This window comes from Engraulis encrasicolus, chromosome 8, assembly GCF_034702125.1.
Source record: "Engraulis encrasicolus isolate BLACKSEA-1 chromosome 8, IST_EnEncr_1.0, whole genome shotgun sequence".
Taxonomy (NCBI): Eukaryota; Metazoa; Chordata; class Actinopteri; order Clupeiformes; family Engraulidae; genus Engraulis; species Engraulis encrasicolus.
Genome location: NC_085864.1, coordinates 35,128,521 through 35,146,020, shown reverse-complemented (window position 1 = coordinate 35,146,020; position 17,500 = coordinate 35,128,521). Strand labels below are relative to the sequence as shown.

The window sequence follows — 17,500 nt, the reverse complement described above, 5'->3', positions numbered from 1 at the left end:
GGATGTGACTTTTTAAAGTTTTCTCCATTGAATTCCATTCATTTTGAACCCCAGCTGGTCTCATAAAGGGGCATAGCAGCTCAGACATGGTAGCCTAGACTAGAATCTCAAGTCATTTTGATAACAGAAGGAACGCCTTATGAACCCTCTCATTATAGATTGCCTCTGGTTTGAATTCTTTATGAGGTCAGAAAATGGTACCAGGCAGCTTGCCATCATTATACCTCCTCGACCATTAGTGGGCCTTCATAGAACTTAATGATCAACATAAATAGTAAAGTAGATAGACATTATTAGTCCCAAAAGAATAAAAGTTGAAACATTTTGGAGGGTGGTGGTGGGATGTTCTGTTATGATTTTTGCTTATCATGGTACCTTTGAAGGATGTAGTTATCACAAGTTCCCTTCCTATTGCACCTTCATGTGTAGGGTTTCTTCTCATTGGGGATGTGGTGGTCACGATGTGGCCATATGAAAATGACATCAACTAATTCTTGACATGCAAACCAAGTTCAATTTAGGACAGTTGGGAGAGTACTGCATGTTACCTTTGTCCTCAAGACTCTCACAGATGGTCTGACCCGACTCAGCGGGTGGTGAAACATCTGCCTCTGCCTCAACCTCAAACATACACATGTAAATAGCAGGCCAATCAGAGCATGAATCACAGACGTTCCTTCTGTGAATATTCTTCATCCATTGAGGTCAGTGCAGTCAAAAGAACAGAGTGCACAGTAAAATTACAGTGTTTATGCGACACTGTACTGAGAACACATGGCCCCATTCAAATTTAGAGTTACTGTAAATTCAGCACCTTAAGTGTTGAATTAACACTGCATCATATGTGGCTTCATGGTGTTCATTCAACACCCAAAGAGTTGGATCATGTATTCTCAGCATAATGTTGAATTACCACAGCATTTGTAGCCTACTGTGTGGTAAACACTGTATGTCGGTGAAAATTCTCATTCCTCCAGGTTATGCTATCCAACGAATTCATCTCTAAGCAAAAGATAAGTCTACTGTATAACTCTAGCATTCTAGCCTGGGAAATCCCATGCTGCTTTGCACTATCGTTCCGATCTGAAAGACAGCATGAAATCTGTACCCAGAAAACGGACAAGATCGGTGCCTCCAAACAGAGAACGGGGAGGCATGGAAAGGCGATGACTGCAATTTGTTTGAATAGATACAACTGACAAGATTGGCTATGTCTACGTATGCCAAATTATACACACGCGTAATGCCCAATAAACAGCTGTAAACCACATACCCTCTACAGGATTTACAGTAGGCAGGTCTCAGTAGGCAGTAGGCAGACCTTATCTCACTTGTGATTAGGTCTGGTGATAACCAGGCAACCAGCATTCCATTATCCCAGGGGTGGGGAACCTATGTCTCGAGGGCCGTTTGCGGCCCTTGAGGGCATTTTATCCGGCCCCCGATATAATTTGAATGTTATACAGCTTCACGTGAAATATGACATATTTTGTAAAGGAATCTTAAAAAAATGCATTTGCAATACAATTAAGTTATATTCTGGGAACCTAGAGAAGGTGGTGTTTATTTAAAATGTGGCTGCCTTCAATATAGGCCTAAAGTGAAGGGGAAAATCCTGGTTTGTGTTCATAGTACGGCCCTCGGAGGGCTTTTATGGCCCTTGGATGAATTTGAAGTGGCCCTTCGAATGAAAAAGGTTCCCCAGCCCTGCATTAACCAGAACTGATGAAGATCCTTGGAATGAGGAGCAAAACCAGAAAGGAATGATCAGGAGGAGACGGTTCATATGACGTTAAGTTCCAAGATGTATAGGTCTACGAGTTACCATTGCCCTTAATACAGACAAGCAGTGGTTCAGAATGAAAGGAGTTCAATGGAGCCAATTAGGAGATTGGAATTGATCCCACTTTGTTGTGTTCGTCACGACATACTGGTAGAACATAAGATTGGCAGAACAATTTATCATGGTTACCGTATACATGGGTTCTAAATTTTTGTTTTCCCCTGACTGTGCGAAACTAGCTGCGCACAGGTCAACCTCTAATTGTTGGAAACCGCTGTTGGTCAAAAAATTGGCTCTCATGGTTGGCTGCCAGTGTCTTGCCCCTCCTCACAATACCGCGTTGATAAACATGGTGAACCCATGTATTGAAAACCTTTGGCGAATCGTATACACACTCAAAAAAGAAGCCCAGCAGCTTACCGCTAAACTCTGGAGAGCTAAGCGGTGAGCTCTTAAAACAAGTCCAGTTGCTGACAAGGTGCCATTTTTGACACTGCGACATTATGGAAATGCTTACAATATAGACACAGCCTCATAGTTACATGGAAAAAAGGATGTTTATTCAGTGCGAATGTTGTTTTTTTAAAAGTACACAACAGAGGAGCAGAAAAGGATCACTTCTTCTTCCCACACTAAACTACATTCTTCTTAAACCTTCATGGCTACGGTCCTTAAGTACTAACGTGCTAATGTCTCTCAAGCAGGGGAGAACGGGAGGGGAGGGGGTATCTACACATGTCCATTACATACAGTAGTAGGAAGCTGGGTGGAGGGGTGAGGTGGAGGAAGGAAGGCCAAAAAATTATGCCCCCATGGACAAACAGTCTCTGGGGGCAGCAAGGTGCAGAGATGGGGGTGAGGGTGAGAATGGGGCGTGCGTGTAAGATGTAGGCACAGTCATCATCATTTTAGGGTGGGGTGGTAGGGTGGACACAGTCATCATAGTTTGTACTGGGGGGCACAGCCATAATACTGTAGGGCACTGGTCTCCAAACAACGGCCCGCGGGCCAACTGCGACCCGCGGGCAGCAACTTGGTGGCCCAGCAAGTGACCTCCAAACAAAGGTCGGGCATGCGCACTAGTGTCAGGAGGCAGCGAGGGAAAGGGGGGCGTGGGGGTGGGGGGTGGCACTGCGTGAGAGGTAGGTGACGTAGGTATATTATCTAAAGGGATGGCAGTGTGTCTCTGCATGGCACTGGTGGGTACATAAGTGGGCACTGTCTCTCAGGTCTGGCATCTTCACGTAACAGCATTTCACTTCAAGTCACTGGCATGCTGCAGTGACGTTGTTTGTCATTTTCTTTTTTTTTGAAAAGAGAATTATATTAATAACAAAAAGTTTGTATATATTTACAAAAAAATGCAGGCATCATTGGACAAAAGAGCTCAAAGCGACTAAGGGTATTGTTTTTGTCTCGTCTTTCTGAACGTATTGCATTGAGCCCACTTCGTACGTTTATACAAATGGATAATTTAATGTTTACAAAATGGTCGCACTTCATAAAATAATAGCAAAGCAAATCGATTCGTACAAAACAACGTCTCATGAAGGCCTCTGGTCCTTTAGGTGGTCGGGCTGCATTGAGGCAAGCTGTCTCCGGCAGAGGGTGCGTACACACAGACAAATAGGGAAAATAGGAGTACCAATGTGGATAGAACTGCTTATCACAGGGGTGCAGCTTTTGAGGGAAAATTATTTACCCACCAAAGTGCCTTCGAAGGTACAATACTATATACGTATGTATCTTAAAGGATGCTGTACCCTTTAAGTTACAGAACTGAAAAGGACAGTTTTGTACCTGTCATGTGTCTTCAGCATAAATGTCCTCTGTGGATCCTTATATCATAAGTCAGACAGATGCGCTATCACCTATTCAGGAGCCCCCTCAGAAAACAACACATGGAACAGTCTTTTCCTTTCTCAAGCCAGCTTGTCCAACTCTTCAAAAGTTGTAGAAGGCGATTGGAGGGAGGGAGGGAGGGAGTTAAGAAAGAGGGTCAAATTTAACACTCACAGTGTAGGTCCTTTTCTCTCGGCTTTAAATTAACACTGTAAAAAAAGATCTGTGAGGGTATGAATGCGGACTTCTTCAAACGGTGGTCATGACCTTCAGCGAGCCTGAGCGGAAGCGCATGATCTTCTTCTTGAGCGCGTGCGAGGCCTTGATCTTGACCACGGAGGACAGCGCCGGTGGCGGCGAGGAGGCGAGTCGCGGCGGCACCTCCTGCGGCCACACCAGGCCCCCGCCGCTCTCGTCCGAGTCGCTGGTGAACGAGCTGGAGCCCGGCGAGTAGGCCTCGCTCAGGCTGGAGTCGGAGCCCCCGCCTGCTACTGCTCCTGCCCCTACTGCCGATGCCGATGCCCCTTTGGCTGACACCCCGTGTGGTCCCATGGGGCTTCCAGGACCAGGGCTGCCAAGTCTCCCAACGTCTCCCCCGCCACCGCCACCGCGGCCCTGCTCCTGACCTCCTCCATAGGGAGGAGGGGGAGGTGGAGGAGGCCAAGCCTGCCGGAGGTGCTGTTGGTGCGGCTGGGCGTAGGAGGAATGCAGGTGTGCGTGTGGGTGTTGGTGGGGGTGGGGGAGTTGATGGGAGTGTTGATGGGAGCGTCCTCCTCCGTAGCCCCCCCCAGCTCCAGCTCCAGCAGCCTCTTCCTCCTCCTGGCTGAGGTCGGCCGTGGAGCACCAGCGTCTCTGGTGTGGTGGGGGCTGCTCCTCAGGCACCTGCCCACGCCTGCTGGCCCGCGTCGTCTCCCTCTGGACCGTGTAGTAGCGCCCCCACCCTGCTGCACCTCCTCCTCCACCTCCACCTCCACTCCCCTGGAGGCTGTTATCCGACCGTGACCGGCTAGCGGAGGAGGCTGCCGCGGCGGTCGCCGGAGTCTTCTTCCCCGCCACACCTCTAGGGGAGCTCCTGAGCTCTGCTGCTGCTGCTGCTGCTGCTACGGTGGCGGTGGCGGCTCCCTTTGCTCTGCAAGGGGACGACCTGCTGCCAGCTGGCTGGTGCCCAGCGGCTCCAACGTAGGACGCCCGGCTCGGCTTGTGCTTGGCATGGAAGGGAGAGCTGCCACTGCTGTGCTGCTGGTGGGCATGTGGGTGGGAGTGAGGGTGAGGGTGTGGGTGGGGGTGTGGGTGTGGGTGGGGGTGCGAGTGCGAATGTGGGTGGCCAACAGGGACATAGTTCACGGTCAGCAGCTGCTGCTGCTGCTGCTGCTGCTCCGCCACTAGGGGATAGGGCTCTCCGTAGTCCCCAGGGTTGCTCTGCAGAGACTCGGGGTCAGTGCTGCTGCTGTACCCACCGGGGTCTGTGGGAAGCGGAGGGGGTCCCCCTCCTGCTCCATACGGCTGCTGCTGGGGCAGGGGCATCGCCACCGCTGACGGAGGAGGAAGAGGGGGAGGAGGAAGAGGAGGGCCTGCCGACGCGGCTGCCAGGGACGCAGGCCTGGAGGTCGGGTAGAGCAGGGACAGGTAGTACTGCTCCAGGGCCTGGGCGAGCTCCGCGTCCGCCTGGCCCTCGTCGTTCCCCGCTGCCGACGTGCCACCCATCCACCCCTGCGTCTCGGAGAGGTCTTGAGGGACGTCGGCCACCGCGTGGGGGATGGTGATGGGGTGTTGGGGCGTACGTGTGGCGAACGACCCCCCGTTGTGGTGGTGGTGCTGCTGGTGGTGGTGGTGGTTGCGCGTCGCGGGCGGCATGTAGTGTGCAGTGTGGCGAGGCCTCAGGGCGCGACGCTGCAGCAGGGACAGGATGTAGGCCTCCACGCGTAATGCCTGCTGGATGTCCTCCTCCGTGGTCTCGGGTTCCGGAGCCTCCGGCCATGGCTCCTCCTCTTCCTCTTCCTCCTCCTCCTCCTCATCCTCCTCTAGGTCATGCACCTCCCTGAAGTCCAGGTCCAGCTCCTCGTCTTCTCCCGGGCCCTCGGCGATGTCCTCGAGCGGGGAGAAAGGGGCGGAGTGGGATCGGGGCAGCATGGAGCGAGGGCTGGGCTCCCTCGACTCCTCTCCGTTAAGTAGCGTGCAGTCTGCAAAGAAGACACACATTTTGTTTGTTTGTTTGTTTATTTGTTTATTCATTTGATTATTTATTTGCTAAGTCCTGTAATAATCATATAAAATAATCAGGAAAATAATTTGGATTTGACCATGCTGGATTTTGTTGATAAACACAGTACGACAATTCATAAGCAGCAATCTTTCTCACAGACTCCGATTTCAACTTGTTGACCTTGACGACGATACGACCTTATCTTACATAACACTCCTCCCAAGGTCTTATTCAGACTTGTTTGGCTGTAGGTAGCAATCAAAACTAGATTACTCTTGATGTTCTTTTGGCTGGCCTCCCTGCTTGTACAGTGAGCGCTTTCGCCGATGATCCCGACCGCAGCTGCTTGTCAGCTCTTTGATCGGGCAAAAAGCACACATGTGACTCCTCTCAGGGCTGCACTGGGTGGAAGGGGGTTGGGGGCCGGGCACTTTTGGATTAAAGGGGCCCTTCATAATTAGCATTTCAAAAAAATCAAGCATTTATGAAAACAGGGGCCCACCAAGGTGCGGGGCCCAACGGGAAATGCCAGCTATGCCCTGACTCCCTGACTCCTCTTCTGAATTTCCCAACATTGGCTGCTGGAAATAGGGCCCGGGCACTTTTGGATTAAAGGGGCCCTTCATAATTAGCAGAGCAGAGCGCACTCCCCGGTGGGCCCCGCACCTTTGTGCGCCCCTTTTTTCAGAAATGTAAAAAAGAACTTTTTTCAAGCATATCTGAAAATAGGGGCCCACCAAGGTGTGGGGCCCAACGGGAAATGCCCGCTATGCCAGATGACCAGTCCATCCCTGACTCCTCTTCTGAATTTCCCAACATTGGCTGCGTGATGAAAGCTTGAAAGCTCACATGGGCACGGGCATGGGCATGGGCATGCAGGACTATTTCTAGATCAGCTTCTTCCTATTTCAACGATATCTGACAAGCACAGCCAAGAAAGCTGACAGGGGCGTTGACAAACGGGTCAGTTATCCCGAGCCCAGGCATGGGGGCGGGGGGGGGAGAGACCGTAGAATTGAGTTCTCATTACTTTGTATGCATTAGGTGAGGGGGCCCTTTCAGATTACTTTGTCCCGGACCAGGCCAAAGCTGTCAGCTCTGAGCTCTCCAGCTCTTCATATTGAACTCTCTGCCAAGTCACATCCAATCTACTTGGGGTGTCAACCAGCTGGCAATGCCAAAGATTTTTTGTTGCCTATATGGTGGCATAGATTGGATAGTATATACAAACGTTGCTCTAAGTAGAACTCTTCAAACACACTTTTACTTTTATACTTAATGGCCAAATTTCTGCCCACTTTTCTCATTTTTCGTATTACTGTCATATCGCAGCATTGTACTGTTCTCACTGCAGCTGTAGGGTAGTCCCCTGAGAGTGAGAGCTCGGCAGACCATTTCAAGAGCGTAAACAAAAGCAAAAAGCGTCTGTGCTCCCAAAAGGGTTTTGTGTTGAAGTAGGAAACCATAAGCTATGGAGCTTGCACAGCAACACTGCACTAGCGGTGACAGTTTGCTGTAAACACAAAAATGACTTGTTCCAGGAAGGAGCAAACAAGAGGAGCTGACCCTAAATGGATAAACTGAATTTGGAATGTTGAGAAACCATGATGTCATCAACGTTTGCTACTGAGCAGTAGGAGAGCCACAAGATCTTTGTAAAGTGTGCACACCCATTCGGGAAAAGATTCACGTATGTAGAACTTACAAAATGGTTAAAAAACGGGCTATTCTTATATGGCACATATTATAAAATTGTCTATTATTCATGTTCCTCATCATATACGGTAAGTAACGGCAGACATACACATTCCTTATTATATGGCCCCCTAGAATGTTGCGAGAGCTCCCATTCATTTTCAATGGTCCATATACTGCAACGCATAAAATGTATACATGGAATGTACTGTATATGAATGCTTACTTATAGGCCCGTACTACGAAACTGGCCCATTTCTTATATGATTTTATAAAACTTGTACAGGCATGTAAGTTGTTTATATATCTTTTTCATGTGGGCAGGCTGTGTTCTAGTGGTTACAAGAGGGTTTGGGGATGGAGATGGATGATGTTTGGATTCCCGAGATGCTTGTTTGCTTGTTTGATGTGTGATGTGTTTTGGGGGCCTCTGAGAGGTGCCTCTGCTTGTGGGTTTTTTTGTGCGTCACCGTGAGTGTCAGTCTCCTCTTTCTTCCTTCCTTTTTTCCTCTCCTTCATATGTCGGTGTGTTTTTCTTCTCTGTATATTCATAAATGTATTTTTTCAGGTGTGGAGGCTTGAAGCATTTGCTTATGAGGAATAAATTCTTTGCTGATGTTGTATGTATGGATGTGTCGTGTGCACTTGCACGAATGTATACTTGCCCTTTTTTGCATGATTTTTCATTTATTTAACTTTTGTCATGTACTTGTAAAGGACTCTGCTGACGTAATGTCAATTTGTATGTTTACATGCACCTGGGCTCTGCACATACAGGGTGTCCCAAAAATGTACACACACTCTAAATCATTGTTAAGTAGAGGTTTCCTGTGAACGTTGAAACATGTCTGCACACTTAAATCCTTTTCTTCTTTTAATAGCCCAGCTTTCGTTCAAAGACCTTTCACAACGACGCACAAACTCAAGTGGAGGTGTTTCCCAGATCTTGTGTGATTGTATGAGTGTAATAGAATGAATAGAGATCGCCTTATTCTTTTGTCAGCGCCTGTTCTCAAATTGATGTCTGCAGTCTACTTTATGAGACCTGCAACATCCACTGAAAGTGAATGCACAAGAACACCAAGTGGATTGCGTGCAATTTGCATTGTCAGCAGTGCCTGGATCAAAATGGACATCAGTTTGATAACCAGTGGTGACAAAACAAACAAAAAAATGATGTTTGTACATTACATTCTATTCCACTCTGAAAATCACATGTGTGCATTTCTGGAACATTTTTTGGGTCAGTGATGTTTCAGCAGTAGTTCACGTCAGGGCGGCGCAACGACAGCCAGTGCCAAAATTGTACGGATTTTTTGTTTGTTTGTTTTTGGTCTACTACCTAAGATGTGTATTCATTGCAACATATCAACCACCAATTACTAATTACTAATGCATTTATGGGAATTAGCCGTTGCGCAACCTGACGTCTGACCCGTGTGTGTGTGTGTGTGTGTGTGTGTGTGTGTGTGTGTGTGTGTGTGTGTGTGTGTGTGTGTGTGTGTGTGTGTGTGTTTGTGTGTGTGTGTGTGTGTGTGTGTGTGTGTGATTGTGTGTGTGTGTGTGTGTGTGTGTGTGTGTGTGTGTGTGTGTGTGTGTGTGTGCAGGGCCGGTTCTGGCTTATTTGGTGCCCTAGGCGAGTTTGAGTTCTGGCGCCCCCCCCCCCTGCCTTACCTTTGAAAGAAAAAAAAAACTCTTTCTTATACCTTACAGAACACAAGAGTAATATCCGTAGTAAGCTTAACTAAATAGCATCAAGAACAATAACCGTTTTTCATCAAATGGATTTGTGGTTCTTTTTGACAGGCGACCAACACATCAGATTGAGTCGCATGAAAGTAGCTTCACTGTGTGGTGTGTTGGATGTGATGGTGGTGGGGCCCCCAACCCCAGATGAGAGGGAGGTTATCAATGTGTTTGAATTGTAACGTGAAATTGAAATGCCAGGAGAGTGATACAGTACATTTGCTTGTAAAATGCATGTGTAGACAATAAGCCTACCAAGGAGGTCTGCATTGATCTACACTACCTACAGCATCACAAAGCATGGCAGCATTACAATTTTAATAAGCTTCACATTTGTGCTGTCTTCCAAACCAATTTCATTTCTGGACTGGAAATAGTGGTGCATTTGTGAGTAGGAGAATGAGAAGGGGGGTATCTATGTGTTTGAACTGGAGGGACAGGGTGAGAGAAAGGGAGAAGAGCTGTCACGCTATTGAATTTCATAATATACAAAATATAGTAAATAGCCTCACTTGTCTGCTGTGCATGGTTCTGTTACATGATTAATGTAGCCAGGCTATGTCATTCTGGTCTGGAAATTAATGTTTTTTTAAGCTTACAACAAGCAGGTAATTCATGTGGATGGAAGGAGATATGGCAGCTAAAATAGTTTTAAACATTGCACCAGTCTTACTTTACATTGCTTGTCAACCTAAGCAAGTATTATGATATCAGGTGGGTGTTTGTGAGTAGTGAGTAGGCTACTAACAGCTACTTCACTGGATTTCATTGCTTGGCATACTTGGCTAATGTTAGCATGCTAACTAGCGATTTCTCTGATCAAAAACAAAGCTCTTTTTCTCTCTAATTCCAAAAAGTAACCTCATAACTATTAGGCTTTCCATAATCACAAACGGTTGCTGATTAAATCACATAGTTCCAAAACACCCTGTGAAACTCCTGCATCATGCAATGAGTGGTTTAATGAGAACATAATAATCTCCATCCAGCAGAACAGTACTACTGTTTGCGCTTGCCTCTCTGTCTCTTGAGTGAGTCTCCAAATTCAAATAAATAGGACGCTGTCACTCGTCCCGCCCCCTTTCTCAGAACTGTCTGTTTATTGGTTCACAGACTTCCCAGAGACAGTTGGAAGCGATATTACTATTGGCTGAGGGGCGCTTTGCCGTGAGGAGCGCTTTCGCCACTCTTTGTTGATTGCGACTTCATAAAAAAAACTTCATATCGCAAAATTACGCATAGGAGAGCGCCATTTCGGCGCTCCTTCTTCACATGGCGCTCTAGGCGACCGCCTAGCCGGCCTATGCTAAAAACCGGCCCTGTGTGTGTGTGCGTATTAGTGAGTGTCTCTGTGTCGGTCCTCTCTCTTACCCACTGACTTGGGCCGGTGGTGGCCTGCTGTGGAGGCCCAGCTGGTGGCTGGGGGGCCCGGGGGGCCCGGTGGAGACAGGCTCTCGCTCTGCTCATAGAAGCCTATGGGAAGAGGAAGTGAAAACACACACAGGCAAAAGCATAAACACCCTGGTCAACATTGCCACAGTGGGGTTACAACCACAGACCCCATCCCACAGTCACTGATTGCAATTCAGCACAGATGATGGTGAGAAATAAGGAACCGTGGTCACATGGATGGAGCGCACAGGAAGAGTAGCCTGATTATCATCGACTTTCAAATCTCTTCGGGACTTGGTCTGACCAAGAGCATAACCATTAACATTTCCAAAACGGGAGTCACGTGATCGGTTGGACAAGATGGCAGCTTAGTTCAGCTCTCCTCAACCCAGACTTGTGAAAATTGTTTTAATTATTGGTTTCTGTAGCTAGTCTACACCAGTCGAACAGTTTCAGTAATTTTATACTTCAGTCGACCGTGTGCCGTATCAAAATGTCAGGAACAGGCAGGAAAACTGCATCTAAATCGTCGAACAGTAAGTCCGATATTGAAGCTATCGCGGACCTTGTGCTGGCCAAGCAACGTGGTTTCCTTGAGGCACGTTTTGATCAACTTGAGCGGATTGGCAAGGAGACCGAGGCCAAACTGTCCAAGATACAACAGGACTTGGGGACTTTAAGAGGGAATGTTGGTGCTGTGAAGGGCGAGATTGGGAAGGTTCGCTCTGATGTTCAACGCAATGCTAATATGCTAGCTAACCATGAGAGCCTGCTGGAAGAGTTGCAATGTAAGCTAGCAGCTTTGGAGGATCGCAACCGGAGGTGTAACCTCCGCATCGTCGGCCTGGCTGAAGGTGCGGAGGGTTCAAATGCTGTGGAATACTTGACCCGTGCTCTCCCTCGTTGGTTTCCCGCATTGGGGAACATCGAAGGGGAAATAATGAGGGCACACCGAATTTACAGTGGTGAGGATGATTCGAACAAGCCCCGGCCCCGCACCCTGATTTTTAAGGTGCTACGCTTCACTACCCACCAACGCATTCTGAATGCAGCCAAGAACGCTTCTCTGAAAGTGAAAGGAAAGCAGGTTCGTTTTACCCTGGATTACAGCGCAGGCACAACACACTCAACAGGCGCAAACCTTTCTACAACGTCATGGACAAAGCGAGAGCCAAAGGTGTCGAGTTTGGTTTTCGTTATCCTGCGACTCTGAGAGTGAAGCTACGTGCTGGACAGTTCGAGTCTTTCAATTCTGCAACGGACGCCGAGGAGTTCATCGACTCCCTCCCGAGTTTCACGCCGCTCATTGACCCGGTGTCCGATCCAGTGGGTCCTGCGGACAACGGTCAGCCAGCGGACAATGGTCAGCCAGCGGACGACGGCCAGCTAGCGGACGACAGCCAGCCAGCGTACGAAGAACAATCCACGGGCGCGAGGCGGTCACCCCCCGAGAGCTTGTCTGGCGATGCATCGATGGCTGCTGAGGACGAGTGACAGTGACACTTTGCTGTTTACGTCGTTTGAATGCCGGCTCCGGATCGTGTGCCTTACTAGTTTATAAGGTTATATACTTTTGAAGTTTCACCGTTTTTCTGGACATATTGGTAAGCTAGCAGTTCTGCTTCCACTGAACTGTTTTTTTTCATGAGAACTGGGTTGCCTACGCACTGTGATACGCCGCAGTGGGTTCTGTGTCCTTAGCTTGATCATTTATTGTGGTCCCAGTTTTCCACTGTATCCGCATTGGTTACATAATGTAGTTATTACCTGATTCACGTTAGTTTTTTCTGCTACAGTTGCCGTCACGCTTAGTTTTATTTAGCTGCAAGTCATTTGGGTTGAAATGTTGGGTTACTGCCGCCCCATATCCATTCCTGGTCACGGATCAGCGTAAAGTTATGTTTTGTGTCTGTCCTTTTTATTTCGTCTTGAGTTTTGTCTTTGTCTTACCTATTTTGTCCTCGTCTATGTCTGTCCATGTATTGTTTTGTCTCGTCACTGAGGGGGTGCTGCTTGATGACAGTCTTGGTTTTAATTATTTCTGCTTTTTTGAGGATTCCACTACTGATAATCTACCTTTATTTTACACTACCACCATACTACACTCGGGTTGCTGCGGGGACTCTCAGTTATTATTTTGCCATCTCATAGAACCATTTGATCATATCAATGGGTGACCTTTCCGTTCTCGTATGGAATGTTGGTGGCTTAAATGCACCACACAAGCGCTCCAGTCTCTTGTCAGTGCTACGGCGTCGGAAAATCGATATCGCCCTCTTGCAAGAAACACACTTGTTGAGCAACGACTCCAAGCGTCTAGCAAATAAGTTTTACCATGTAATTGCGTCTTCATCTTTTCAAACGAAAACGAGGGGAGTGGCGGTTGTTGTTAAGCGGTGTCTTCCCATAAAGGTACTGGCAGTCGAAACCGATACGGAAGGGAGACTGGTCATTGTTAAATCCGAACTACATGGGCGGAAATTAGCCATAGCCTCTGTTTATGCTCCAAATAAATTTGATAAATTCTTCTATGATTCATTAACCACCTCTATGTTACAACTGACTGGTTATTCTCTGGTGGTAGGGGCTGATATGAACGCTGTGTGGGACACGGCCGTCGATCGTTCCCACTCTACATCAACCAGTGAACAAGAACAGGCATCTGCTGCCCTGCGTGGCTGGGCCGATAGTATCGCGTTAGTAGATGTCTGGCGGTCACTGAACCCGTCGGTCAAAGATTACTCTTTCTTTTCGCACAGGCACAAAACATTTTCAAGAATAGACTTTCTGTTTGCTTCTCCTAATCTGTTTCAAAGAATTGATGCCTCAGTGTTGCTCCCCATCGCGCTCTCTGATCACAAAAGCGGTGTTTAGTCGGGTCACCTTAAAAGTCTAACCAAACGTGCCACTAGATGGCGGTTCAACTCCTCATTGCTGAAGAATGAGGCTTTTCAGAGACCAATTCTTATCTTGTTTGGATGAAATTTCTCTCTTTTAATGTGGGTTCAGTGGACGACCCCCGGGTGTTATGGGAAACAGTGAAATGTTTTATTAGAAGTAATGTTACTCTTTTCAGTTCAACTATGCGTAAAGCTAAATCTGCCAGGCTACAAGCTCTTGAATTAGAATTTTCAAGACTTGACAACCTTCTACAGAATACTTACTCTTTAGACACTGAAACAAAACGTGATCTCATTAAAAAGGAAATAAATGATATCTTGAAACTACAATCAGAATTTTTCATTCATAGGTCTAGACAGCGGTATTATTTTCACGGGTCAAGACCCAGCCATTTGTTGGCCTTGAGACTAAGATCTAATGAGCGTTTTGCTGATATTCCATCCATAAGGTCACTGGATGGCCTAGTCACTACAGAGCCAAAACACATAAATAACATTTCTTGTAGTTTTCTATTCCTCTTTGTATCAATCTGATCTTGGTGGGTTGCGAAATGAATGTGATTATGAGAATTATCTAAGGAAATTAAATCTTTCGCGCTTGTCTGAAGAAGATGCTTCATCCCTTGACAGTCCTTTAACGCTAGACGAATTGGAAATGGCAGCACGATCCTATGCAATCAATAAATCCCTGGCTTAGACGGAATACCCCCCGAGTTTTATCTTTTATTTTGGGAGAAATTAGGCCCTCTACTTCTTGATATGATCCAAGCTTCACTTGAGGCTGGGATGTTTCCAAGAGATGTCAATACTGCGCTCATTACATTGCTCTTAAAGAAAGACCGTGACCCCGTTGAGTGTACTAGTTACAGACCTTTGAGTCTGTTAAATGCAGACTTGAAAATATATGCAAAGCTTTTGGCACGCCGTATAGAGAAGTTTATGCCCCACTTGGTTCATTGTGATCAAACTGGTTTTATAAAGGGCAGACTTGCTTCTGATAATATGAGGCGGCTTCTTCATGTTATTGATGCTGCAAAGGATGCAAAAGTCCCACAAGCCGTCCTGTCTGTTGATGCGCTTCGTGCGTTTGACCGCCTCGAGTGGCCTTTCTTGTGGTCTGTTTTACAAAGTATGGGTTTTGGCAAGGATTTCATACATATGGTTCAAGTTTTGTATTCCAGCCCCTCTGCCCAAGTACTTACAGGGCAACTATTTTCTAGTCCATTCCCTGTTACGAGATCATCTAGACAGGGCTGCCCTTTGAGCCCCTCACTTTTTGCACTCTCAATGGAACCCCTGGCACAAATGATACGTATGTCTGTCTCTATACACCCCATTTCTATTTTAGGCACAGAACACAAAGTATCTCTCTTTGCAGATGATGTTTTTGGTTTTTATGAAAACCCCATTTCAATCACTGCCATCTTTATTGTCTGTTTGTGAGGAGTTTGGCTTGCTCTCTGGATTTAGGATAAATTGGACCAAATCTGCTCTCCTTCCCTTGAATCCCTCAGCTAATTTGCTAACATTCCCTGCTACTATTTCTGTTGTTCAGTATTTTAAATATCTAGGAATTAGGATTTTTCCCTCTCTGCACCGTACTACTACCTACAACTTTGTGGAAATGCACACAGCTGTTAGAAAAGATATGGATCAATGGGGCTACGCTACCTGCTTCCCTACAGGCCCGGATTGCTATTGTAAAGATGAATGTCTTGCCTAGAATTAATTTTGTCAGTTCAATGATTCCACTCTGCCCTCCCTCAGACTATTGGAAAAAACTACACGCGGACGTGTCAAAGTTCATATGGAACAAAAAGCGCCCCAGACTGAAGCTTTCCACATTACAAAGAAGTAAGGGGGACGGGGGGATTAGCAGTGCCTAATTTTAAATATTATTTTTGGTCCTATCATCCTCCGTCCTATTGTTGTTTGGAATGATCCAGATACACCAGTATCGTGAGGAGCTTGGAGGACAGAATAGTGCAACCATGGAGCTTGCGGGATGTTCTCTTTGCTAATATTTCTGACAGACAAACCATGTTGCGTTTTGGGCCCTTAATATCCAATGTTTTTCATATTTGGCGGCTGGTTGAAAAAGAATGCAAGATATCCTGTAAATGGCATACTCTTTCTCCTTTGTTTCATAATAAAGCTTTGCTGATTGGGGGGAGACCCATTTCTCCATCAAACTGGAGTAATACAGGTGTTCACTATATAAACGACCTTTACATTGACTCCTGCCTTGGCTCCTTTCAGGGCATTAGAATGTTGTTTAATCTCCCAGGGTCTTCCTTCTTTTTCTACTTGCAGATAAGGTCAGCAATGAAGGCGTATGGGAGTCCCCTGGCAGCAACCGCTACCACACATCCCCCTAGCTAATGTGTTCTCAAGATGTAATGGTACTAAGGGTATGGTGTCCACATTATACAGGTTCATTCTTCAATCCTCATATTCTGCATTAGTTGTAGATAGATTGTGGAGACAAGACTATCCTGCTCTTGACCCAGAGTTTGACTGGGATGATGTTTGGGAAAATATACAGGTGGCATCACGTAACCCAAACCATCAACAAATACACTTCAACTTCATTCATAGAACATATTTAACCCCACGGAAGCTTTTCTATATGAAACTGGTAAACTCACCTATGTGTTCATTTTGTAGCCTTAACTGTCAGGGGAACATTCGTGCATATGGTCTGGGAGTGCCCACCAGTTGCACGGTTCTGGAACGGTGTGGCTTTGGCTCTGGCAGAGCTGGTGGGCACCCCTATACCTGTTACTTTGCCTGTTCTGATCCTCAACGACTTCTCTGAGTTAAACATACCTGCTCTGACTAAACGAATCGTTCTGGCTGGTTTGACGGCTGCCAAAAAGCTAGTAGCCACAAGGTGGAAACCACCCCACAAAACTTACCACCAGGCAGTGGGTTCTTTCCTTTTTAGATGTGGTCTATATGGAGTTATCCACTGCCCGGATTCATGCCGCCTCAGAGAGAACATTATCCTCATGGCAGTCAGCTGCATCATCTCTTAGAGAGCTGTTGGGGTAACCCAGTGTGTAATTTCCCCCTTGGTGTGTAGGTGTGTGTATGTGTCTTTGTGATTGTCTGTGTCCTTGTCTTGATGTTACATGTTGTTTCTTTGGTTTTCTCTATGTGTTGCGTGTGTGTGTGTGTGTGTGTGTGGGGGGGTTTGGTTGGGTGGGCTGAGGGCTTTGTGTTGATTATGTTGTTGTACATGTGTTGTTCCACTATTTTGATGTTGTTGAATAAATAAAAAATTGATCACAAAAAAAAACATTTCCCAAACGGCTCCCTTGTTTGCTACTGGTTGTTTGCTTCGCCAACAAAGTAGGAGTTCCCTATTGTTCTGGAGCTCAGAAACGTTTTATTGCTCCTGGCCTGACTAGGAGCGATGCTGAAGGTATTACGTGTTGTTACTAGGAGGGCGCAGCCTGGCTACAGGAAGAGAACAGGGTTGCCAGATGTGGCTGATGATTTTCAGGCCAATAAATGCTAAAAAACCACCTGTACGGCTTTCAGGCCGACCAGAACGGAGCCGGTGTCGGTGCTCGCACCAGTTACGTTCGGCACTAAAGTGCTTGTCTGCGAACCGCCCGTGTTCATACCGAGCTCTGAACTTTTTCCGCACGTGACTGCGTTTCCCGGATGAACCTACTGACAGGCACGCTGTCGTCACGGTTCGCGGAGAAAAACCTAGTATTTTGCGGTTCGCATTGCGAACCAACTTTCCGGTTCGCGAACGCAAATATCTGTGGCGTGAACACGACGGCTGGTTCGCGATTAGGTGCGGGACTCAGCACGGGTCTCAGTCGGCCTGAACGCGCTGCTGGAGGCAAACAATCCCTAGCCTGGTCCTGACCATCCCATAATACTACATTTCATTTTGTATTCATGGTCTGGAGGTTGTTTGAT

The 17,500-nt window shown here is 47.0% G+C and overlaps 1 protein-coding gene across 1 annotated transcript in view; it reads right to left on the bottom strand.

The window, feature by feature from the left end:
• Positions 1-2,332: 2,332 nt before the first annotated feature.
• Positions 2,333-17,500, bottom strand: part of LOC134453842 (dapper homolog 3) — a 27,272-nt gene continuing 12,104 nt past the window's right edge. The window contains exons 3-4 of the mRNA XM_063204592.1: positions 10,641-10,742; positions 2,333-5,805 (exon numbers count right to left, since the gene is read on the bottom strand). Of these exons, the coding sequence (XP_063060662.1) occupies positions 3,875-5,805; positions 10,641-10,742 (2,033 nt within the window). The 3' untranslated portion in view covers positions 2,333-3,874. The remainder of the gene's footprint in view (positions 5,806-10,640; positions 10,743-17,500) is intronic.